Genomic DNA, 27923 nt, shown 5'->3' with positions numbered 1-27923 from the left:
CTCCCAGATAGAAAGTGTAACTCACCACCTTTGCATCCTCAAACTCTTTCTCCATTTACCCCTTCTGATCTTATGAATGGCAACAGGTCACCAAGTCAGAATTTGAGGTTCCTCCTAGAATCTTTTCATCTAAAATCCCAGCATCTAAACCTGAATCTTATGTAGGTTGCTTCCTTCTCTTCATCAGTACCCTCACAGTTTTAAAATAGAACCTCTTATTTCTCAGATATAACTGCAGCACCTTCCTCACTGCTCTCCCTGCCTTAAGTCTTATGTCCTCCATCATCTATGTATCTCCTCAAGAATCTTGTTTTTTCTGGACGTAGTCTCGCTCTGTCGCCCAGGCTGGAGTGCAGTGCCACGATCTCGGCTCACTGCAACCTCCATCTCTTGGATTCAAGCACTTCTCCTACCTCAGCCTCCTGAGTAGCTGGGATTACAGGCGCCTACCACCATGCCCAGCTAATTTTTACATTTTTAGTAGAGATGGGGTTTCACCACAATTGGCCAGGCTGGTCTTGAACTCCTGACCTCAGGTGATCTGCCCGCCTGGGCCTCACAAAGTGCTGGGATTACAGGCATTAGCCACGGCACCCAGCCCTCCTCCAGAATCTTTTAAAGAACCCAGCCAGCCCATGTCACATATTATTTAATGTTCTTCAATCACAACATTGTCCTTGAGATGACCTTCTGATTTTTCAACATGCTACATAAAGCCTCTGTGTTCTGACTTCTTTTAAAGATTTAACTGCCATTTGGCCCTAATTAGACACCTAATGTTTTGGCTCAAACTTTCACTACTGGTAATTCCTCAAATTAGTCACACATTCTTACCAAAATGCTTTTCCATGAACATTGTACCATTTTTCTAGAATGAATTTAAATTCCAATTATTTTGTTATTCATTCATCAAGTATACATGAGTGTGCCTGCTCTGTGTCAGGCACTAACTTCGGGGTTCATGGTAGTGATCAAGGAAGATGCCATACGGGTTTACAACATGGTGAAGTCATACATTAATCAAGCCATGCTAATCCTTTACTCTGACTGCAGATGCATGGACACTAGGATCCTGCTGATCAGAGCTGACAGCTCCGTATTGTAAAGGAATCCTTTAGAAAGAAATCAAGAACTACTTTAAACACACACAGGTTTTCTAGGATCATTAATTATTGTACTCCTCCTTCTCTCAATTATTTGTTTTCAGTCTGTATGTACCCTAGTTCGGTTTTGCCCCAAGCCTTTATTTCTATTCAGATTCCTTTGAAAGAGAATTGCTTATTTTGCAGACCTATATAATAGAGAGGTACTTTTGTATTACTTGTCAGATTCTTATCCAGGGAGCTTTTTCTAAGGCATTTTTAGGTGCTGGACATCTAGTAGAGTGCTTTATATATGATAGGAACTCAGAAAGCACTCTGGGGAGAAGAATTATAGACATATTCAAAAACAAAGTGGTTAGAGAATATGGATCATTTTTATAAATGTATCTTGACACAGATGTAACACAGAGGATTTGGGAACAGTGAGATGAGTATGAGAGGATGAGATGAGTTGGAGCCAAGTCATGAAGAGTTTAGCAGGAGTGTTAAGAGAGAAAGATGAACTGAATCATAATATTGGATCAGAAGTTTATTGAATGTAGGAAAATATGTTAGGTTATCTTTATATCCTCTATAGTCTCTGATGCATGCTTGTGAATGTCAAGTAATAAATAGAAATGAGTAAAAATTAAATTAATATGAAATAAAAATATTGGTCAGTGAAACATATATTGGTTTTAATGTGTGCTTTACATGGTGAAATCTTTTCCCTTTCTAGAAATTTATCAGATAATTAAGTAGTGAAAGACCAAAAAGACCAGTGTTTATAATGGCATATTATTTTCTCTTCAAGTACATAATTCTGATTAAACAACTAAGATTCAAATCTTTATAGCTTTCTGCCATAAAACTAAAGAATATCTTAGACAATCCCACACTTTGGGGAGTAGACTAAAGTTACATCATTTATAAAATAGAAAAAACACTTGCCCCTTTTCTAGTTAATAAGAGATGGGATCTATGAGACATGCAGTTAGAACTATTTAGAAGAATGGTGCTATAAAGAAAAGCCACAATGATGGTTAAAACAAATCTTCTTATTAATAAAAATTTTGATTTTTGAAAATATTATTTAAATTACACAGTGAAAAAGGTATTAAAATCTAATCATTTCTGCCAAACTGTTGAAGTTAAATATGAGAAGTGTTACATACAGAAAAAGGGCTGGATAATATTTAGAAATAAACCAGCCCTAATGAAACTGAAGTAACAGTTTATAATTGTGGTCCCCAGGCATCAACAAGCTCCAGATTAAGTAATACTTCATACGCAGTGAAAAGAGAAAATGATTAACAAACTTTCCTCTAGAGGATTAGGAGTAATTTTTTAAAAATTTATAACCCATGAGCTTTAAAAGCTAATAAATCAAGATACTCAAGAAAACACCACAAAGCTTTGCATGCAAAATGGATAATATTGAAGTCATACATATTTTTATGCTCTGTCTTTGCATGTTATAATACTGTTGCATTGTAAATAAAAATTGAGAGCAAATACTGCGTTTTTATATTAGGTTCTATTCTATGGCATTAAACGTTTATTGATTTACTCTTCAGAAACATTCTATTATGTTTGACTGTTATTATTGTTTTACAGCAGAGAAATTTGAGGCACAGATTCAGTAACTTGCTCCAAATCACATAGGTAGGAACTGATATAAGTTGTAGTCACAGCAATTCCACGGCCTTGGTTAGAAGGGCTGTTTTGCGTGCATTTTAAAGAAAGATCTTTCTTGCAAGTAGATGGATTGCAAAAGTATGAATGTCATGAACTGAATATCATCTCCCCAGATTGAGTCCCCCAGTGTGATGGTATTTGGAGATGGTATTTTTGGGAGGTAATTAGGTTTAGATGAGGTCATGAGGGTGGGCTTTCATGATGAGATTAGTGTCCTTATAAGGAGACACACCAAAGTTTGCATTCTCTCCCAACCCCTTACGCCCCATCCACACCAGGTGAATGTGACCAACCTTCTACAAGTCAGTGAGAGAGACCTCACCAGAAACCAACCATGCTGGAACCTTGATCTCAGGCTTCCAGTCTCTGTAACTGCAAGAAATAAATTTCTGTTGTTTAAGCCACCCAGTCTGTGGTATTCTATTGTGACAAGCCGAGGAGACTAATACAATGGAGAAATTAAACAAGGCTGGCCCCTATGACAGATGTTTCTAAAAGGTTCTCTTTCTGAAAAGAACAATTATAACAAGATTTTCTTTTTTTGTAAAGTGGTACAGTTTTTTTTGGTCCAGTTCCATGACTTAACCAAAAGGACCTATGAATGGACTTTGTTCCTGTTCAGGAATCCTCAGATAGGAGGTAGAACCTATAAAATCCCAGCAGAGGTCCTAGTCATAACACTGGTAATTCTGCCTGAAGCAAAAGAGGTGAATCTATTATTTACTAAGGAGAATTATTAGCATGATTTAATCTACCTCATATTTCATAATTACTAAATCACATATCTTCCAGATCTTGCTACCTAAATTTGTTCAAGACCAATCTTCTATCATCTTCTCCTATGTTCACTGCTCTATTTCAGGCAATCATCATCATTTGAACCATTCCCTGCATAAATGTCCTAAATGGATCCTTATAATTTATAGGGTAAAATTCAAGCTCGAAAGCAAGATGTGGAAAGTCCTTCTCACCTTCTCCCTGCCCACATTTTTAGGATCATCCAAAATAGATATAGAACTCTGCTTGTTAAACACTCTGACTTTGGCATATTGTGCCTTTTCTGTCTTGAATGCTCATGCATGTTCATGATCATGATAGATATCCACTTGTACTGTCCTCTGTATAATTCCATGTCATTACAGAAAAGTTCAGTTCTTTCTCTCATGCTACGATAGCCCCTCTTATAGACTTTACTGCATTGTAAGATCCTTGTTTACATGCATTTCTCTTTCATCTACCTGACTGTGACCCACTTGAAGGCAAGAGCTACCTCTTGGGCAGATTTGCATTTTCAGCAACCAGATCAAAAGCTGTTTCTTAGTGTGCTCCAATAAATGCTTATTGATTTAATTAGCTTCTCAATTCACATAATAGCTGTTTGCTTTATCTACATCAGATTCTATTTTTTTCATGCAAATAACCTACCTGTTCTTAAAACAATAATTTATAAGTTATTACAAATTAGCCTGAAAAAAATTGAGTGATAGAACAAATGTAAGGTAAGGAAGGACAAATCAGAAAGTCAGAGTGACATCACAGGCCCCCACAGTGAGTACTCTTTTGATTATTATCATCAACTTACAGGTAATAAAATTGAGACCTACATTCAGTAACTTGCCCCATACCATATAGATTGAACATGGTGAAGGCAAGTGTGGACCTAGAGCTCAAACTCTTTTTAAACTAAAAGCAAATGAGGAGACACATTAAAGATCTTACAAAAGGCAAGTCTAGTGGACTCACAGTATATGAGTAAGAAAGCAAAGACAAAGTAAAAAAAAAAAAGAAAAAACTAATTTAGGCAAAAAAAAACTAATAGGCACTTTAAATACATCAACTCATTTACTTCTCATGCCAACAGCATAAGGTAGAAATTATTATTTTTCTTATTTTATGGATGAGACAAATAGAGGTGAAGAAACAGGCTCAAGGTCACCCAACTAGTACGTGATAGAGGAAAGGAGCACAAAAAATGTGACTCCACAGTGCATGCCAATGAATACGTGAACCCAACTCAAAAACATGCATTGTGCTAAACGCAAATCCCTCAGAAAGGACATGTCGTAGTTTATATTTCCAATTATAGCTGAACTCCTATGACCATATGTTAACAAACTATGTATTTTTTGAAGACTTCACATTCCTTAGGTTGTCTTCATCTGCAGTAATTACTGTGCACTGCTCCACATCCCATTTCTCCCTCTGCCCCCTCCTTTTCATCACTGGGGGTGAGTGAGTTTAATTCTAAACATAAAGAACAATGTTTAGATTTTAATGGTAAAATAGATTTTGCCAGTGTAGAATTTACAACTTTTTAACTAAACTAAAATCCCACATCTAAAAGTCTTGAGGCAAAACATCCACAAATGTCCATTAATATAAGCATACTCATTACATACCAGAGTTCTTATATATAAAAAAATACATGTACTATACATAAACATCACACAAACGTAATAAATACAAACATGACATAGTTTAGTTTAAGTATTGTCTAAATAAATGTATAACAGCAGTTTCTTTTGGACTCAATCTCACACTTCTCTGAGCTGTAGAACAGGTCTATACAATGCAATGTTCTTCACAGTGTCTTCCTTAGATCAGCTGTATCAGTATCAACTGGGAGTTTGTTAGAAATGCAAATTTGGACTTTATCTTAGTACACCTAACTTAAATGTGGTGATGGAGAAAATGAACCTGAGTTTTAGCAAGCCCTCCTTATGATTCTTATCCACCTAGAAATTTGACAAGAACTGCTATTGTGATATAATCCCAGAATTTCATGACAGCACAAAACCACAAAAAAACTACATATATTACTTTTAGAAGTCGGTCTAAACAATTTTATACATACATCTAAGGATCATGACAGAAGGGGACTGGAGAGCTAGGCGCTTAATCACAGACTGCCTACCTCTTACAGAGATGCATAATCTCCTTCGGTTAAAAGCGTACCTTCTGCTGTCTTAAACTTTTCAAGGTCATTAACCTCAATGCATTAATAAAATTACCAAATTATGTTTTCATTTTAAAATATACTTGCTTTCCATAAAATTGATAGAAATTGCTTTCCCCTAGTATTTCGGTGAACACTGGTAGCATTTTAATGGAAAACTATGGCCTTTCCAACTTCAGACAATTTTTTTTTATTATTATATTTTAAGTTCTAGTGTACATGTGCACAACACGCAGGTTTGTTACATAGGTATACATGTGCCATGTTGGTTTGCTGCACCTGTTAACTCGTCATTTATATTAGGTATATCTCCTAATGCTATCCCTCCCCCCTCCCCCCACCCCACAACAGTCCCCGGTGTGTGATGTTCCCCACCCTATGTCCACATGTTCTCATTGTTCAATTCCCACCTACGAGTGAGAACATGCGGTGTTTGGTTTTCTGTCCTTGCGATAGTTTGCTCAGAATGATGGTTTCCAGCTTCATCCATGTCCCTACAAAGGACATGGACTCATCCTTTTTTATGGCTGCATCCAACTTCAGACAGTTTTGATTCTGTCATACCTGAAGGTTGCCCACAGAAGCAGAAGGCATTATTTTAAGAACTAGGCTAAATGAATGAAAGTTTATCTACATGTTAGAATTTTCTAGTTCAGATTATTAAATTGGATGCATTATTTATGTCACACCCAGTTAGATATTCTTTTTTTTATTTTTTATTTTTTATTTTTTACCAATTAACTAGTCATTTTGAAACTTTTTTTTTTAAAAGAGAAAAGGAAAGGAGGGAAAGGAAAATCAGTGAAGGAGAGAAGATAATCCTCTGGGTTGAAAGAAACTCAACAAAGTACAAAATAATCCCAATTGTCATGACAGAACAAAAATGTTTTATGCAAATTATGAGGTTGGGATAAGATTGATGGTGTACAAAATCTGGGGGAGTAATGAGTGTGTGAGATTTCAGGCACTGTCATGTTGAATGGGATGAGGAGAAAGAAATTATATTCTGCTCTAATTATATCAAATTTTATTAGTTTATACTGAAATAATAATTTCAATGCTTTGAAAGAGTAATATTTTGATCTGTCTATGAAATTGTATCTATTAGTTATAACTGAAGAAAATAGATTTGGGTTGCCAAAATTTAAACACTGTTTGAAGTAGAATTTCATTAGAAATATAAAGGATTAGAAACTAGAGCAGTTACTATGAATAATTTTGAGACACCATTCTACTTAGTAGATGCAAGGGAATTGGGTGATAACTTCTACTTATAAAAACTTGTTTTGTGATTAAAGCTTATGCATTTGTTTATGTATTTTTATCCCCATATATCTATCAATAAAACCACGAGCTGATGAATACGACATCCGGAAAAAGCTCTAGGTATCTTTATTAATAAAATTAATGTCAATTGAAAGTATATCATTAATAATCAGAACATATGCTTTACCAACAACATAAATAATAGTTACCTTTACAAATGCAACAATTTTCAAGGAGATTGTTGCTAAATATAAGGAGTTCATTACAAAGTCCATTAGATTCCACCAATCATGGATGTAGTCCTGAAGTCCGCCATCCCACATCTGTTTAATTTCTCCCCATATGAAGCCTGCAATTATAGAAAGATTCATTATAAGTATGATATAATACTGAGTCCCAGCCATATTTTAAGACTTTCAGATACTAAGCTAATTCTAGAAGATGTTGTTAGGACAGCCTCACTTTCTTTTATCCCTTTGCTAAATTCATAAGTATAAGCAGTTTTTGAATTATACTGTAGCTCCTTTATAACTATACATTTCCCTTGGAAAGTAACATTTTCTTAAAAGCAAATGTCTTGAGGTATATTTTTTTCCCAAGTCAAAATGACTCAAAGATCATGAAAATCAGTGTATCTAGCAATCATAACTGGTTTTAGACAATTAGTGGAGTATCTTGTTGTGTTTCTTTAAGCAGTTAGTACCTTCAGAGACCGGACTTTAATCTTGAGAAATGATGGTTACAGCATTCATGATAATTCATTAAAATACTTTATATGTAGCAATAGCTTTAAAGCTATATCCAGAAAAAATGTATTTTTAATTTTTAATAAGAAATGCTTTATTTTCAAGTTCTATGAAGTACTTACAAAATATTAGTGTAGGTTATTATTTATTTCCATTATCTTATTAAAATTTTATAATTCCGTATTTAGAGCCTAATGTTGAGAAAGAGAGATATCAAAATATCTAGATTCAGTAAATATTAAAAGGGTAAATATGTCATAACTACATTAACACAAACAAACAGTGAGAATTCTTTAGGATGATATTCTGAAACATGACGTTTAGAGTTGAAGATCTTCCTAGGATGTAGAAAGTTGGAAAAGTATTATCCCTACACTGGCTCAAGAAAAAGTGAAATTAACTATAAAAATCACAATTTTCCAAGCATGCATCAGAGAGATGAGAAATCAAGGAATCTAAACTTTAAAATATAAGCACGTTCCTCTAAAGCAACCATGTTGTGAGACTTAGCTCACCTGTGGCAGAGCATGCAAGGAAGAGGCACTGGCACCATCCAAGAGAGTAGGCTGACTGTGAGGTAGCAGGAGAGACTAGAATCCCTGGAAGCCACAGTCACAAGGAAAATTTCTACCGTCTTGCACCCTCTTCTTCATGGACCCTATCCACAGCTCAAGAGAAATATTATAGTTCAAGCCTGGGGAGAAAACAGGCTGCTTCTGTGGGAGAGGCACAGTGTCCTAAGGAGCAAAACACTTTAGCCTTGTGGAAGAGACAGAAAGCACTCCTGGGCCTCAGGTTTACAGCAATACCATTAGAGCAGGGGCAGGAAAAACTTTCCTGTACATAAGCTGCCATGTTTGCCATGAAAAGGAGGGCATCGATTATGGAGAAAGTTCCATCCCTAGCACTCAGATACAGGCCTGCCTAAGTCTGACCCTGGATGAGGACGTCAGAGAGTTTTCCTGCCTTCCATCACGAGGCCAACAAACACCAGGGAACAATCAGCAATTGACAACCACTGGAGGAAGGGCCTCTGAGGCATAGATGCACAGGGAAGGTCAAAAGCTGTAGGTGGAGAAGGAACACTGAGAATAATCTTCTTTTCCACCCTAAGCTGTGGCATATGATGCACTGAAACTGACGGTAGCAACAACAAAACCCAAACCCAACTCAACTCTTGACTTAATTGCCTCAAACCTCTACACTAACATAGAAGAGAAGAGGCATGTACATTTTCAGGCATAAAGGCTGTATATATGTCTGTGGCTAGTCCTCTGCATAGGTGGAATGAGTAACTTTCCAAAACACATGTACACATACGTACCCACAAAACCATGATGCATCATATTCAAACCGTCAAAAACAAAAGATAAAGAAAAAATACCGAAAGCAGCCAAGAAAAAAAAAAAAAAAGAAAAAAGAGAGACATTTTGCATACAAAGGAAGAAAAGTAAGACTGACAGCAAACTTCTGGTGTAAAAAACATATACAAGGCAATGGTGTAACATCTCTCTTTTTTTTTTTTTTTTTTAGATGGAGTCTTGCTTTGTTGCCAGGCTGGAGTGCAGTAGCGCGATCTTGGCCCACTGCAATCTCCGCCTCCTGGGTTAAAGCAATTTCCCTGCCTCAGCCTCCCTAGTAGCTGAGACTACAGGCACGCACTACCCCATCTGGCTAATTTTTTGTATTTTATTAGAGACGGGGTGTCATCATGTTGGCCAGGATGGTCTCGATCTCCTGACCTCGTGATCCGCCCGCCTCGGCCTCCCAAAGTGCTGGGATTACAGGCAGGAGCCACCGCGCCCGGCCTGGAGTAACATCTTTAAAGTGCTGAAAGAAAAAGAATAAAAGTTAACCCAGGATTCTATATACAACACAAATAGCTCTAAGAAATACTTACTAAAGACTTTTTTCTTTAAACAATCAAAATCTGAGACAATTTATTCCTGTCAGACCTACACTAAAAGAGATACTAAAAGAATATTTTTAAGGCAGAGGGTAAAATATTGGACAGAAATTTAGATTTATTTTTAAAAATGAAGATTTATGTCCAGAAATGTATGTGTGTATATATATATATATATATATGTTATACATATAAAATAAAATATATATATTTATTTTTATTTAAAAGTTTTCTAACATATAATTGACTGCCTAAGTAAAAACTGTAGCAATATATTGTAATTGTCAACATAGGTAAAAGTAAAAGGTATAATGACATTAGCACAGAAGATGAGAGAGGGGAATTACAAGCCTCCCGTCATAAGGTTCTTATACTACACATAAAGCAGAATAATATTTTTGAAGTTAGAATGTAATAAAATAATATTTTATATTGTAAATACTATGGCATCCTTTTAAATATTTTAAAATATATGAGTAGAGAGCTATACATGTAAATAATTAGTGTTATACAAATATTTAATCCAATAACAGGCATAAAAGAAAAAAGGCAAGGAACAGATAGCAATGGGGGTAGATTTCCAGTTTCCCCATATCATAATTATACTCAATGAAATGTATGATCTAAACACACTAATGAAAATACAGAGATGATCATATATGAAAAAAGTACAGGCACAACTCTATTGCAATTCATCCATAGAAGTAAAGGAAAAATAAAGATACAACATAAAACAATAATTAAAAGAAAGCTCCCGTGGCTACATTAATATACAAGTAGATGTATTTCAGAAGAAGCAATGTTACTAGGTATATAGAGGGATATAACATAAAGATAAAAAGGCGAATTTGCTGACAAGTTATAAAAATTCTATGTGTGCTTGCAGTTAACAAAAGAACCCTACAATACAAGATGCCGTAACTATTAAAACTGAAATAAGAAACAAAGGAAAGTAGAATTATAATGGGAGATTTCAGCATTCCTCTCTCTGTAAGAGAGAATTTAGTAATGATATAGAAGACCTGAACAACACCATCAGCAACGTGAGAACAGCAGAATACGCATTTCTTTCTTGTGCACATGGAACATTCACCAAGATAGACCATAGTGTGGACCATAAAACAAACCTCAGCACATTTGTATATGTTGAAATCATACTAAGTTCTATGACTACAACACAAATAAACAACCAATCAATAATTAAATGTACCTAGAAAATCCCCAAATATTTTTCAACTAAACAACACAGTTCTATTATCTTTCGGCTCAAGCAGGAATTCGTGAGAAGAGTTAAAAATATTTTGAAATGATTGAAAATCAATCAAACCAAAAACTCTTTGTGAGGCATCTAGAGCAGTGCTTAGAGGAAATATATAGCTCTGAATGCTTTATTAAAAAAGAATGAGGGGTTCAACTCAGTGATTTCACCTTCAATTAAGACACTATAAAAAGAAGAGCAAGTTTAAACCAAAACAAGCAGAAAGAAGAAAATAACAAAGGGACAAAAATGAATAAAATCTGAAACATAAAATGAAAGATAAATCAATGAAAACAAAATCTAGTTTTTTTAAGTGGTCAATAAAATTGAAAAAACGCTAGCCAGAATGATTAACAAAAAAAGATGATATAAATAATCAATATCAGAAATTAAAGAAGGAACATCGATATAGATCTTATAGATATTATAAGAATAATAAGCAACTAGAATGAATAACTGGATGCTAATACATTTCACAACTTAAATGAGCTTTTTTCCCTGAGACATAAATTTCAAAACTCACTCAAGAGGACATAAAGCAACCTGAATAGTCCTATACTTATTAAAGGAAATGAACTTGTAGTTAATATCCTTCCAACAACAAAAAAATTCAGGTCCAGTTGGTTTCATGGTGCATTCAGCCAAACACTTCAAGAAAAAATAATACCAGTGCTAATCAAACTCTTACAAAGATACAACAGTAAGAAACATTTAAGAGGCAAGTATTACACTGATAAACAATCAGACAAAACTCTCTAAAACTACACACCAATAGCCCTTATAAACATGCACAAAAATCCTCAATAAATAGTAGTGAATAAAAGTTAGCAATATATAAAAATAATAATAAATCACGACCAAGTAATGTTTTTCCAGGTAATGAAAGGTTGTTTCAATATTTAAAAATCAATCAGCGTAATTTATCCCATCAACAGATTTTTGAAAAAATGTGATCATTTCAATAGATGCAGTATAAGCATTTGACAAAATTTAACATGCATTCATGATAAAAACTTTCAGTAAAGTATGAATAAAAGGGAAATTTATTAATTTGATAAAGGGCATTTATTAAAATTTATAACCACTTTTCTGTAAAGGGCCAGAGAACAAATAATTTAGGCTTTGCAATAAATGGGCATGAATGTGTTCCAATAGAACTATTAAAAAAAACTGGCAAACAATCTGATATCAGGGCCATAGTTTGCTGCCTCCTGCGGTGGTTATTACATGACTGTATGTTTAACATTTTATATCTCTGCGCTCAACTCCAAAAAGTTAGTATTATAACTTAATTTGAATATAGCAAAAATTACAAAATTGATATTGGGGAATGAATACAGTGATAGAAAAAGTAATTAAAAATATTATTGTAATACATTGACTATAGGTAATATATGAGTAACTATACATTTCTTTTACATTTTCTGTATGTTTGAAATTTTTCATAATAAAATGTTGAATGAAATAAAAGCATAGTAGACATGATGTTTGATCATTAATTAGTGAAAATAAACAATGACTATTTAAAATTATCAGTAAAGTTTTGTTTTTATATTTTGTTATATTCAAATTTATAACTCATATGAGAGCTGATTTCAGATAAATTTATTATAGTGTATTTTTAAAGTTGGCTGTAGACAACGGCTTTATTCTAAATTTGGCATTTATATCCTAGTTTCCCCTTTTAGTCATCTTTCATAAATAAATCTCTCATGAGAGGTCAGATAGAATTGGGACATAATTGGGAAAATGATAATATTTACTACCTCCATATTGGAGAAAGGAGTATATCATAACTGAGTAAGATATGATGCCTGCACTGCATTTTAGAGCTGGTGGGAAACTTAGAATTTAAAATATCCAGTGAGAAAAAATGCTTGGCACACATTTTTTTCCACACCTATGGTGCTTTCTCCTACTAACCTGGCTACAGACTCAGAATTCAATAGTCAACCACAGCCTGCATGAGAAAACTAAGGCCCAAAGAGGCAGTGTAAACAATAATATGATGCCACCAGTTAATGAAGAAACCTCGACTGGATCAGAATCTCCTAAACGCAGTGCACTTGGACAACATTTTCTTATTCTTGAGAGTTTACAAGGCACAGGGCTATGTGCTTCAGAGGACAGAATGAGGACTTTGGGAAGGAGGTATAAAGAAGAAGTTATGAGCTCAGTATAATGTTGCTTATTTGTTTTGTCTTGCTTGACACTGCCATTTCCCAGATATTAGACATGTGCATGCAATAATTGATTTAACAAATGCATTTCAAGTTAATTTTTCACCAGAAGGCATAGTGATAAGAGCTAGTCTACATTAGGTGATTAAGCAGCCAGGCTCAACTCAACTAGCAATCAGCTTTAGAATCTTAGCTTAGCCTCTCTAGGTTTCCGTTCACTTCAAAAAACAGAGGTTTGGATTACATGGCTTTTACAAAGTATGATTTTATCCTAACTGCATGAATTGCCAAGGATTGCTTCTTCCTATTAGGATTGTGACAATTTTACTAAAAGCAGTCATCACAATCACTGCCATGAGAGATGAAAAACTGTCCTGTACAAGAGGGCACAGACTTGCTCTGGTCTGCCCCACAAAGCAGAAATTGGATCTTTGATAAGAAAAGTATAGAAAGACGGCTTCTGGCCAAATGTAAGGAAGAATATTCTGGCAATTAGAGTTGCCCTAAAACTGGAATGGATTACCCTGTGACATAGAGATTCCAATCCAGAGGCTGTCTTTAAGCCAGAGAAATTCTAGCAGTAAGTGGAGACTGATCTACGTAATCTCTAAAGTTCATTCCAACTTAATGAATTTGTAATTCGGTTGCTTTCATATTTGTATGTATAATGAAATAAAATATATTTTAAAGTACCTGCTAACCAGAGCATTTATATTTCATTATGTCTGACATAAACTTCATTATCATTATACCTGCTTCTACTAAACTGGAAAGTCAAATGTGATTATTAACAGTCATCAAAATAGCTAAATTCAAATATTTTGTGGGTATTTATGTAGAGGAAGACAGGCTTTGGGAAGGAGGTATAAAGAAGAAGTTATTAGCTCAGTACAAGTCAACATTTTATTTCGACTTCCTTCATAGCTGAGCAGACTCTGTTCTCATCTGATGGGTTAAAGGAGATGAAACTTCAACTGGAAGTTTAGACTAGATGACTTCTAAGCAAAGCTCACAATGCTGATATATTACAATTCCTCTGGAGATCAAGGAGGAGACATTAAATCTGATTTTCTTGACCACCCAAAATCTTACTTCACGTCTGACCTTTGAAAGGCACAATTGTGTGGGAAAAACAGAGATTCTGATAGAACTGGAAACTCATGCCATCATTTTGTTTAAACTTGAGCTATAGATAAGATTGCCAATCAATGTGTTGGGATCTTTTTTGAAGTGCCAGATAGAAATATCACTTTTTATAGCTCTAGTCACCACATACGTGTCAGATGGCTGTGGATTTATGTTTGTTATGAGCATGGTAGTGAAATGGCCAGTTTCATTTAATCTGGCAACATTTACTGAATTTTTGAAGAAAAAAGCCTTTAGAAAAACTAGAGGGTGCTATTAACTAAATAAAAAATGAATTCAGCTAGTAAATTATCCATGGTAACTAAAAAGCCTGAAGAGAACAAGGATTAAGAGAGCTTCTGTCACAAAATGTTTATCCTGTTCCCAAAATGGGAACATTTCAAAATTGCTCTTTGCTGTTTATAAACAGAGGACATGATTTCTCAGAGTTGTGATGGAGGCCTAATTACAAGCATTGATGTCAAGACTGTGGGGACCAACAAAGGAAAGATCACAGTGCAAATGAGTCAGAGAACTTCCTTTTAAAAATATTTGTAGATGCCTGGAAGTTTTTACTATTTTTTTGTCTACCTTTCCCATAACAGTTTTCACTCAGGGCTATTTGAGTGTTCTATTAGGTCCTGCGAAGCTGGCTGTGAGGATGTGATGGGGTAGGCAATGCTCAGATGCCACAGTTAAAAGCACCAATTACATGTGACAAATGTGTAACTCTGCAAACAGATCTCTTGTCATTCCCTTTCTTACTGTCAGTACTTTCACCAATAGTAAACAACCCCAAACAAAAAGCAAGTCACCTTTTCTCCTATGGCAGCCTCCAGGGGTCTATTATTTAAGCCCCAAAGCTGTCAGGGACCTGACCTTGGAAGTCTCTTCACAGAACACTGAGCTTTATGTTGTGGTATCAAATCAATGAAGATAAAAGAACAAAAAATTCCTCCCTGCTGGAGTTTTGTTTTTTGATTTTCAAATCAGGGAATATAAAAGTAGTCTGTCATCAAAAATCTGCTTCTGTTCTAAGATAAATTTAAAGGAATTCTTTTATTCAGTAGAAACCCACTTGTTCTGGACCTCTAAGAGGCACTCAGTTAAGGGGCAGCTCCTGTTCTCAGCAGTATACTTAAAACTCAAACAAAGATGAGGGCAAGGACCCCAAGTATCCGTGTTCTGAAAAGAGTTTACAGAAAATTGTAGCCAAACTTTTCCTTCCAGAGCCTACAAGGAGGCATCAGGACCCTATCTGTTCCCAACCACCTAGCCCTCTACTTCCATGATCTATAAAACAGAGGTAGACCTGGGGAGACGGATGACAAGAGAGCCATGAGGTCAGGGAGTGCAAGGTTTCTGTTTTGTTTTTGTCATTGTTGTTATTTTTTAGAGACAGTCTCACCCTGTTTCCCAGGCTGCGGTGTATCTGCAGGTGCATTATATCTCACCGCATCCTCAAACTCCTGAGCTCACGCAATGCTCCCACCTCAGCCTCCCGGGTTGAGGAGCAAGGACTAGAGGTACATGTTACCATGCCCAGCTATCTTTTTTTTTTTTTTTTTTTTTTTTTTTTTTGGTAGAGAAGAAATCTCGCTATGTTGGCCGGGCTGGTCTTGAACTCCTGGCATCAAGCAATCTCCCCACCTTGGCCTTCGCAGGAGGCAGCTTGGATTACAGGCGTCAGCAGCCCAGCCAGGACAGTGCAGTTTCTGTGCTAAAAGGGAATACCAGAAGGAGAGGTAAGGATGTTTCCTCACCAATACTACTGCCTCCCTAAGTCAAGGAAGGGAGACTCCAAGAAAATCCCTTATAAAGTCTGGGAATTTCTACAAGGAGGAACCACTACCTCACCCCTGCTGGGGCATCTGTTTGGGCAGTCGGCTTGCTCATCTGCCCCTGGGTCCAGCTCATCACAGAAAATGGAAAACAGTGAGGTTTGGCAATAGGGTAGCCCATGGCAGTCTGGCCTTCTGTCTTTTAAGGTGGTAAGGTTCTGTGATGTTGTTGTGAGGTAAGTGCATATTAGAAGAAAAGACTGGGTTTGAGCCTTCTTGCCAGGACTCAAGAGGGATTTGTTAGGGTTCCAGGACCCCATTAGAGATTGACTGCTGGTTACAGGAGTGGAGGGACTGGAAGACCCCTGGCAGAGTTGAATCTCTGACTTAGAGAACTATGCAGTTTGGAGGCACAACAGGGCCCTCAAAGAACAGCCGTTCAACTCAGGAAAGTCAGTATCACACAGGTGGCTCAGTAATAGCCAGAGAGGCAGGACAACCAACCAAGAAAGAGCTCTGACCAGGGTGCCAGATAAGTCAGGACATTTAGCTTCTCCCATCCCCCATCTTCCCTAAAGCAACAGGAATGAGGAAGCATGAAGCGCCTGTGTCCCACCTTGAATTCCAGCGTTGGAGTTAAAGGATGTGTAAGAGATGGACAATTCCAGATCCTTCAAGCCATGGGTCAGGCCTTTATTGGGAAGAGAACATCTTTAAGCTTATAAAATTTGAGTTTTAAACTGAACATAGCCTACTTTTAAATAACTTGAAATTTCAGAAAATTTATGATAACTGATAGTGATATCATTAAGAAACAAGGAAAGGATATTTAATATAAGGTGGCCAAGGAGAGTGACAGAAAGAAGTAAAACCATTTCATGTCTAGATCAAATACATTGAAGCTCCTTAATAAAACCATTATATGATTATGAAATTTGACTTCTAGAATTGTTTCTCAGTCTTTAATGTTTAAAATACTTTTGGAATTTCTATATCAGCCAACCATCATATGAATTTGTCATAAGAATCTACAGTAATTATAATTTTATTCAGCAGACCATACTTCAAAAAACACTGACATAAAGAGACAGTGAATGTTAAATATTCTTAGTTGGAAGGCATCTAAAAATGCTTAAACCACTATGGGTTTTGACACCATTATTTTAACATTTTGAGAAAAAAAACTAGGAATATATAATTAAGGAAGTACACATTTTTAAGTTTACCAAGAAAGGATGCCATGTTAGTTTCAGAGTAAGAGTGAAGTGTAGAACTTTAGAATTCCAGATCATCTGATAGCTTATCACCTAAAAATAGTTACTTAAAAATCAAGTGAGACATTTTATCAGTGGAGGAGCATTCTTTTTATAGGATTCTAATTTAACTTAAAATTCTCCCTGAAAACTAAGAAGTAGAATGCTTATGTAGATAGGAAGACAAGGAATAAATATTTCTCCAATTCCTTGTTCATTACCTTTTCAATAAGCAGCAGAAGTTGCCTAATACATAATTTCGAATAAGTGAATATTAATATTTTCATTATGAAAATTACCACCTTCCACTTAATACAAACTTCTGAACATTTTAAAAATAAATATGCACAAAGAAATATATTTATTTCTTTCAATTTTCCTGAGTACCGCTTACACACACACACACACACACACACACACACAGAAATTTAAAAAATAATAATGTCCTTGAAGAAAATAAATTTAACTTTAGAACATAGCAACTAATACACGGAAAGCAAAAAGGGAAACATCTCTAGGTCATATCAAAGGACTTATTATTTCTTTCTTGGAATGGATTGCATCTTTTAGTGCTAGGAAGTCACACATAACATGTTTTAGATTAGAAACAAGGCAGTGATGATACTGGTGGTGATGCGAGGTGGTGGTAGTGAGAAGTTTGGTATGTTGGTAAACATAATATTCAATAGTAAATCATATCAAACGTGCATCTTAAAGAGCATTACACCTTTAATGAAGCAGAAACATGGTCCATTCCAATTTCACCTGTGTAAAAATCTAAGCCGGCAAATAGAAGCGAAGAAGTCTTAAATATGGAGACATGTTCTGAGCTGTTTTTGCCTTTTCAAATTCTACCTCTCACACTTTTGGGTGAGTGTCTCAGAAAGGATAAAGAATCTAGATCTAGACTTATATTGACTGGAATTTGAATCTAGTATCACTTGTTAGCTCCTTGATCCCTTGATCCCTGCAAGGAATCTAAATTCCCTAAGCCTGTTTCCTCTCTGTGAAATGAGACATTAATATCACTTATTATGATTAAATGGAACAGAGTTACTGTGAAGTTCGAACAAAAGAATGCATTTAAATTACTCAGCACAGTGCCTAATTTTTCAATTTCTACTATTATTACTACGATTGCTACTACTACTGCTACTATTACTACTACTATTGTTACTCTGTGCTAATGAAGACTAATTCAAGAATCTCATGTGTGTTTTTTTACTTTGACCCTTTCTTTTTTGGTATCTATTCCTCTTTTCCTATCTTTTCCCCTCTTCCCTTGAACCATCTAAACCATGTTTTCAAACATTCTCTGAAGGCCTGTAAATTCCAATTTTTGTGTATCAAATTTATATTGCACTGTCATGGCCTAAAAATAGTTCATTTCTCTCCAATAAAGAAATCATGTGTTCAGCATTAATAGGAACACACACAATAACTGAAATCTTCATTAATAGCTCATTGTTTGAGATATTACTGTGTTGGTCTTAATAATTCCATGAAGGTGATGTTAAAATATTTTTTTCTCACAGATAAACAGTAAAATGAGGGTCATATGTCACACTGTACTGACTATCTGATTTCCTCGCAAATTAAAATATCCATTTTAAATTAATAAATGGGTAGTCTGCAGCTTGTGTTTGAGGGTCTGTGTGTGTCTGAAGCTACTTTGCTAAGATTATTTGAGCACCATGCCAAGGGAGGAACTGGGGAAAGTAATAGGAATATTTCTTATAATTGTGAGAATAGTGTTTGGAGCTGCTTGAGGGTATGGGAAATTCAGCAGTGAGGCTGAAAATATGAAGCCATATGATCTTAATGACTTTAGACAAAAGATGAAAAGATGGTCACAAGAGAGGAAGAATTATATATATACACACACACGTATATATACACACATGTGTGTGCGTGTATATGTGTATATATGTATACATACATATATATGTATGTGTATATGTGTCTATACGTACCTATATACACATAACTGATTATACATATATGTGTAAAAACCATAGCTGGTTATACATATACGTGTGTGTGTGTGTGTGTTTATATATACACACATATATATATACATATATATACATACATATAGTATTATTTGACTCTATGAATATTTATCTAGATGAAAATGTGATCATCAACTTTTCATTCTACATCTTCAATTTGGTAGGCCTTGTTGAAATGTTCAGACTTGTTAATATCAACCTTTTAAAACATAAAAATGTAAAATAAATTATGGAAATGAGAAACCAATCTTGTTTAAAAATTTGCTAAATAAAGTGTTATAGGCAAGTTGTATAATCTGGCTATTATGAGCAATTCTTACTTTATGCCTAGGAATTCAATAGAAGCTATTTTTAACAGAGCTTAGACCTCCTCTTATGTTACATCTTTTCCTCAGTTCACCTTTCTCATCATGCTCAGTGTGCATAGATTTGCATACTGTTTAATTGTGGCATAATTCCGGGCATGCTCACAATGTCACGTCACTTCAGCAGCCATTTTGTTTTCTCATAGGAACAAAGTATTTCCTGCTGTATTCATATGATAGCCTTCATTAAAGTTCTTTCTTTCTTTTTTTTTGAGATGGAGTCTTGCTCTGTTACCTACGCTGGAGTGCAGTGGCACAATCTCGGCTCACTGCATCCTCTGCCTCTCAGGTTCAAGCGATTCTTCCGTCTCAGCCTCCCGAGTAGCTGGGACTACATGTGCCTGCCACCATGCCCGGCTGATTTTTGTATTTTTAGTAGAGACAGGGTTTCACTATGTTGGCCAGTCCGGTCTCGAACCCCTGACCTTGTGATCCACCCGCCTTGGCCTCCCAAAGTGCTGGGATTACAGGTGTGAGCCACCACACCCAGACCAAAGTTCTACTTCTTTCATGCAAAGTGTTATCCATTTTATAATTTATTTTACTAAGCTAATTACATAAGTCTACATCTGGAAATTTTATAGATATCCATACTTTTTGGTGCAAAGGGATAAATTATAGCAAAATTTGTGTGTTACAATCGGAGTTAGAATGAATTCTGAGGGAAACTTCAAACTGGGTTTCAGGAAGGCCTGACAACTAGCATTCAAAAGTTTGTTTTTCCTGTATCTTACTACATATTATCTTCAGAAACAATTGCCTCTCTTTGAGATAAAACTCTTGCCATAATTTTGATGAATTCTCATAATGCACATTACACATATAACATGCTCTAGTTTTCATGTAATTTTTTAATAAAAATAAATTTAACATATTCTATTCATTGCATATTCCCAGTATAATATATTAAAAATCAAACCCTGAATAAGTTAAGAGCTTCAGAGTCATGGAGAACGTAAAAGTACCCAAGTGTTTTATCTTCTAGCCTGGAGCACTTTCTAATCCATCATTCAGTCTTTCCAAAGAAACTTTTTCTCCAGACACCCGAAAAGTATAGCTCTATTATCAGGCCCAGAGGAATGCTTGATCAAACAACTGTTTTACTTTTCACTCTAGTTTAAGTGGGTAATTTGACAGCCTGAGAAGGATATCAGTGTCCATCTGTCTGGAATTTACTCATCTATTGAGAGTTCTAACAGAATTATCCATGATTAGTTTTCTCCATTAGTTAGAACGTATCACAATGACCAGCATCATAAGTTTGGTCCCTGTAAAGCTTTTTGGCTTTCTTTCTTATATAATAAAGTTCATCCTGACAGCAAATATGTGCAAGAAGATCTCTTGAGGCTGTTTGATGGCAGAAAGGAAAGGTCAATAACCTTCAAATACAAGCAAGTCTGAAGTAAAAATAATTCTAAAAGCTTTGTTGGGCGGTGAGTTCCAACTTATCGCTGACACCATGGCAGAGGGATAGAAGAGCCATTATCAACTGCTTTCTAAAGATATAAAACACAATAGATTTAAATAGTCAACAATGTTGAACTTCAACAAGAAAGATACTGAAATAACAGAAACCTGATTCTGCCATTGTACTGAAACACAAGATAACTGGTTCTATGAGGCTGAATACAGTTCTTATTGCTGAAACACTGCAAGATATATAAAATAACGGAAATTCCCAAGCAAAACCATACTTCTTAAGAAGAAAAAGAAATTGGTTTGAAAGGTTAGGCTTTAAAGTTAGAGAACTTTCCTACCTAGATAAACATGGACATTTATGATATAAATATATAAAACAAATAAGTCAAAAGTGTTTTGCTAGGATAAACAAATGAGAGGTATAAAGTGATCTTTTATCATACATCAAGATATTATGAATGTGAGGAAGATCTTTTGAAAATGGAAGAAAAGTGAATTTAGTACAAATAAAAAAGTATTACTTCATGCAACAAGTAGCTCACAGAGATGACATGGTTTGAACATCTAAGTCAGTTCAAGAAGACTTGAGAAAAAACCATAAACGGAGTTCCAATCTACCACTGAGACAATTAACATGATGAGGGGACACACTTATAAGCCACATCATTTCCGTAAGTCATTCAATCTTGATGTTATAAATCTAGAACCTCGCAAACAATGAACTATGAAATGTCTGCTAAGGGACGCATGGCCATTTACTTTATCAGACAGCAGGACAGGACAAGAGAATAGAAGATTCATTAATATAGTCATCAAATCAGACTGTGCTTTTTTATCTATATCACACTTCTGGTTAAAGATTAAAGCATTCCTACTCTGATGTCTTTAGCCTGGCTCTCCCCCCTCAACACTATACCTCCCCCGAAAGGATCAGTTTTCTCTGCCTTAATAATGGTAGCTTAGCAGACAGGATGATAGGATTCAGGGGGACTTTAGATGTCATTCACTCTAAATCTTTCATTTTGTAGATGAAGACACTGAAAATCCTGAGAGCTTGTGACCACCTATAATTTAATAGTCTCCTAGTGGTAGAACCTGGGCATGGATTTAAGTCCAGTGCCTTTTGCAGAACAGCCCAACAACATAGCACACACCCCTTATAATCATGGATCTAGAAAGGCACTGAGAACTCAGTCTCAGATATGAGGCACTCACAATTCACCAGACTTGGTGAACAATATAACGGTTTGACAGATCTCTTTGATATATAAACATTTTTCCTCATGCCCCGTTATTTAAGCAAGATGATCATTTGCATGCATTTTTTAATTCTAGGAAATCTCTTTTCATCCTAAAATTCTCAGAAAAATTAACTCCCTACATTCAGGAAATCTTGAGACAATGTTACCTATAGTAGATATTTTTCTAAGCTGGAATTATAATACTCACAATTAAATCTATACCTCATGTAATCATTTAGCTGTGGTTGGGTGTAGTTTATTCCAGCCAACTTTCATGAAATATTGTTAGAAACTTGGTGTGTAGCAGGCAGCCAATGACTGTTTTCACTGGACAAGTAATTAGAAGTTTGGACCTCCTTTTTTAAAAATATTATTTACCATTTTATGACATTATATCACAAATCTATATGTTTATTACCCATTTATCCCAGTAAAATTTAAGCTTCATTAGCAGAAGGGCTCTTTGTTGCCTTACTTTTGTATCACTACCACCCTTCACTGTGCATTCTGTCTGGAAAGTATTTGACACATTTTCACTGATGCTATCAAGGAAAGATTAGGACTACTCTATCTGCTTACATTTTATTGTATCTATAGTATTTTTCAAAATGAAATGTTCTGCATTTTATTTGGGAAACTAGAATTTTTAGACATTCAATATAAGTTAGCCATTATGGAAAATGTAATGTCCTAAACTCTTCTGTAAGAATTGTTCCGAAGACATTTTCTAAGAACAAAACTCCCTTAAAAACATTCTTAATGAGATATATTTAATTTAAATGAAACAGGCAGGGTTATTTTATCTTTAATATCAACTGCAATGTCAAAATGATTTTATTCCAAAGGGACACTTCGGACACTTATAGATTATGTGGGCCTTTTTAATTTTTCTTCTTTTCTTTTATTTTTTGAGACAGAGTCTCACTTTGTCACCCAGGCTGGAGTGCAGTGGTGCAATCTCGGTTCACTGTAACCTCTGCCTCCCAGGCTCAAACTATTCTCCTGCCTCAACATCCCAGGTAGCTGGGATTACAGGCTGTGGCCACCATGCCCAGCTAATTTTCACATTTTTAGTAGAGACGGGTGATACTTGAACTTCTGATCTCAAGCGATCCGCCCGCTTTGGCTTCCCAAAGTGCTGGGATTACAGGCATGAGCCACTGTGTCCTGCCCGGCTTGACCCTTTTTTCTAATTTAAACAAGATCACACTTTATGCACTTTAGATTAATGAGAACCTACTCTATTTTAAAGTTCACCTGAGGATTTTGTTTAGTTATATATGTAAAACATCAAATCTTGTCCCTATTAACTTTTCTTATTGACAAGACTTAAAGTATGGTTTTTATAATTTTTAAAACTGAGAAACATATCTATCTCAAATAGGCTGTCTTTTTTTTTCTGCCTTCATATCATTTTAGTCTCTTCAGCAGTTTTGAGAGTTAACCCAAACTGATACTCTGAGATTTTGAATCATAAAATTTGTCACATATTTTCTAATAGCCAAATGATGAGATGGATATGATAGGAGAGAGGTTTGAAATGATGAGCTAAATTGAGAAAATGTGATTTCTCCGCAAACCATATAGAGAAAAGGATAATTAAAATGCAAATTTTAACCATAGCTATAATAACAAGGAGAAAGGAAAACAAGGTTTTCACTAGCTACTTTTTTTTCTTTCTTTTTTTTTTTTGAGACGGAGTCTCGCTGTGTCGCCCAGGCTGGAGTGCAGTGACGCAATCTCGGCTCACTGCAAGCTCCGCCTCCCGGGTTCACGCCATTCTCCTGCCTCAGCCTCCCGAGTAGCTGGGACTACAGGCACCCGCCACCACGCCCAGCTAATTTCTTTTTGTATGTTTAGTAGAGACGGGGTTTCACCGTGTTAGCCAGGATGGCTCCGATCTGCTGACCCTCGCGATCCACCCGCGTCGGCCTCCCAAAGTGCTGGGATTACAGGCATGAGCCACTGCGCCCGGCCGGAAAACAAGATTTTCACGAGCTACTTTAAGGTTTTCTACTTTACAGTGATTTGCTTCAGACCCAATACAACTTTCTATGACAAGAACAAAAAGAGAGTGGCGGATATCCTGTTGTTTAATTTCCTGTTATTTTAAATTAATATAGATTTCAAAGATAAATTTGAATGGATTGATTTTTTTCAAAAGGTTTCAGTTACTTTATGTATAGAATCACTAATTCTTCAGAGTAATCTGCATGTACTTTTAGAAGACTTATCTATTAGGAATATTAGAATGATTATTTACATATAGTCAATGAGACATGTTGAAAAGTTTTAATAAACAAACAAATAAAAAACTCAGAGGGTCAGTCATGGAATATGAAGTCATTAAAATCTGTAATTCTAAAACTTAAGATTACATTTCTTAAGGTGATTTTGTAAGCGGGTCCACCGCGGCTTGTAAAATAGTTGTTTGGCTTTGGGGGTTAGGTTCTTGGAGCTACAGTAGTCAGAACCTGTTCTAAGCATTTCTAGGTCCCAAACGTTAATATTTTCTGAGCAACAAAATTCCATGGCAGTAACATGTTTTTATTATATTTTCTATAGTAACACATTTACCCAGGACCCACGGTAATATCATCCACTCGACGATGGTTGGTGGTGGACCTTGCCTGTTCAAGTCTGACCTGTCGATGTGCTGAGAGGCAAGCAGCAGCAGGAACAAAAAAGTCAAATAGGAGGCTGTGTGGCAGATAAACTTGATAAATGGCTTCCTGATGAACAGTCCAAGTGGGCTTTTGGGAGCTATCAGGTAGCACACAGAGAAGACAGGAAAAAGAAGTCCTATTATGAAACATGTCACCATCTTCACTGCCCAGTGTCTTCTCCTCCAGCCTGGAAACTCATCATACCAGCGAGATGCCAGCAGCTGTTGACAATTGGGCTGGGCAACAAACTAAACAGAAGGGAAAGGAAAAGGAAAAATAAGTCACAGTTACATGGAGTGGCCTCAATTCGTCAGTAAGAACACAATTGTGATATTTAAAGACAGAAATTCTGTTTCACGTTATTTTATATTTAAACAATCAAAAGGCTTTAAGTCATTCTGTGAATAAAGCCAATGTATTGAATATTTATTCTCCCCAAGGCACAGTATGACATGCTTAGTGAGACACAACTGAAGTCAAAATACTATGGCTGCACTTGAGGAAGCAAAAATAGAACTGGGGAATACGAATATGCAAAAGACACGCTGATAAGTGAAGAAAGCAGTTTACAAAGATACACACCTATAAACACATATATAAGAGTATATAAATGTGGCTCTTTTTTGATATAGTTGTTATCTCTTGGTTACAACATTCCACTTAATTTTTATTTTTATATTTGTGTGTACTTTGAACAATTTTCTATAATAGATATTTATTACTTTCATCATCAGGAAAAGCAAACAAACTTTTCTTTATGAGGCACAAGCTAAATATACTTTAAATTGGGTTGAGGCAATATGAAAAACAGATGAAAGAAGATAATATTCACCAGAATGTTAATCATCATAGCTTAATTCGGTATAAACAATGCAAACACCTTACCTAAGTATACCTAACTGCCTTATACGAAACATTTCACAGACATGGCATCATTCTGTTCTGACAACATTTTTGAGATGTAGCATGGACACTTCTTACTGTATGTTAAGGAGGTTACATATCTATCAAATTATGAGATGTTTGAATATCTGGTCCAGGATTTTTTTTCTCAATATTTCTTTTTTTCTCCGTATTTCTCAGATTATTTTTCTCAACCTTTCTCATTGGGATTGTCAGTTAAGCAATATATGAATTAAGAGGAAATTGTATCTTTCAGATGGAACAGTTCAGAATGCTTCCACCTGGACATACTTGTATAAGTAGAAAAAGAAAATGAAGGTAATCCACGGCAAGATACTATGGGAGAACAAGAGCATAACCTGGTGAGAAAGTGTACAGCAGGATTAAACGATGCCCTGTGGACAGTTCTGATTGAAGGAGAAGTGTAAGTTCCTTGTAAGAGACTTGGAAAAGTTTTGTTGGAATCACAAAATGGGCTTACTCTATAAGCAAACTTAGTGCTTGTCCCTTTTACAGGACTCTCCACCCAAATCCTCATTTCCCATCTTTCTTCTTTAGTTCTAAGCCATATGGCTGTCCTTTAAGCAAGACTTTTTCCTTTCTCTTTTCTGATGGTAAGCAAGCAAGCAGTCTCTGGATATGCAGAAAGGATGTTTTGTTTGGGGATGAAGAAAGAGATGAGGTGACATTTAAAGAATAATCCAATAGTTGAGGTGTTCAACCATTTGGATTAGATGAACAATGGTTTTTCATGCAACTGCTTCTCTTCATCTTGTCTTGCATATCTACTCATCAATGTATATAGCGGGCAAATAAATATGCAAACAATTGAATTAAGTTTATAATAATGGGTTCAGTAAATACAGATAAAATAGTGTGGGTTTAAGGCTGGTGTAGGGAGGACTATCCTCATTATCTTGTATGGCACTTAAGGAAATTTCAAGCTCCATGAACAGTCAAGCTAAATTTTATTCCTGACAAAGCCAGGTATTTGAAAGTCAAAATAGAGTTTTTGCTTATATAACTGTAGAGTATTGTTAAACAGTGGTTTAGATCATTAACAAGCACTGTTCTCTTTAAGAGTTTTATTTTTTCCCCGTAAATCCTTCCCATCAGCATTTGATAAAGAAATCAGTCTACTATCTTCTTTTTTTTATTCCCCATGGAATAAAATATTTTTAATAGTATTAAACTTTAGGACAGCTGAAAAGTCTTGATAAAAGAGAGTTAAGAAAATCTACGGGAAATGCGAGATATAACAAGCAGTTGCCATCATCTTATCAGTAGTCACACATTGACAAAACACTATAAGGGACTAAGTACTAAGTACTAAGTAACTCATTATGTGCATGCAGAACGAGTAAAAGAAAGTTATGTACTTTGTTCACTACAGTCTAAGTGAGGTCTTGGATTCAAACTCTGTCCTTCCTGGTCAAAATCTCACTACAGCATGGGGCACCTGAGGACAATCAAACAAATAACTTTCTTAGGAGAATTTAAGATTTGTTTGAATTAATATTTCTGCTGCCGAATACACACATATATACTCTGTAAAATTACCTAAAAAAAGCAAGGAGTTTAATCCTCATAGAACACCTGCCATTGCAAGGTGCTAGGTTAGCCATGATTTTTTATTTATGTTTTTTTCTTAAAAGTACTTTTCCTTTCTTTAGCTATTGAAAGTATATACCTGTGCTTAGTAAATGAACAGTATACGTAATTTTACGTTAAACACAGACACGGAGGTTTTTGCAGAAGTAAAAACTATGGAGAGGACTAAGAAGAGCAGGAGTGAGTGTGTGTAATATACGAAGTTCCCCAAATGTGGATGTTATTTGGCTATGTATTTGATCCAATCATAGGATTGAAATAACCCAAAAAGTATTCTGAGAATCATTGTAAATCCACGTATTCTCATGGTAATTTCATGTCTCCTTTCGACCAAACATGCTCTTTACTTGTCTACACCAGCATTCCCTAAATTGTATCCCAGTAATTAATAGATTTTCCATGCAAAAATGGGTTTGGTGGTTAAATCAATTATCAAAATAAGGATTGAAATAATT

The 27923-nt window shown here is 35.5% G+C and overlaps 1 protein-coding gene across 1 annotated transcript in view; it reads right to left on the bottom strand.

Annotated features, from left to right (window-relative positions):
- The window catches only part of TRPC4 (transient receptor potential cation channel subfamily C member 4), a 236363-nt gene that overhangs the window by 30074 nt on the left and 178366 nt on the right, over window positions 1-27923 (bottom strand). The window contains exons 3-4 of the mRNA XM_032150422.2: window positions 24866-25202; window positions 7212-7351 (exon numbers count right to left, since the gene is read on the bottom strand). Of these exons, the coding sequence (XP_032006313.1) occupies window positions 7212-7351; window positions 24866-25202 (477 nt within the window). The remainder of the gene's footprint in view (window positions 1-7211; window positions 7352-24865; window positions 25203-27923) is intronic.

The sequence above is a fragment of the Hylobates moloch genome, unplaced genomic scaffold (assembly GCF_009828535.3).
Source record: "Hylobates moloch isolate HMO894 unplaced genomic scaffold, HMol_V3 SCAFFOLD_4, whole genome shotgun sequence".
Lineage (NCBI taxonomy): Eukaryota > Metazoa > Chordata > Mammalia > Primates > Hylobatidae > Hylobates > Hylobates moloch.
Note: the sequence above shows the minus strand (reverse complement) of the source record. Positions and strands in the feature narration are given on the sequence as shown.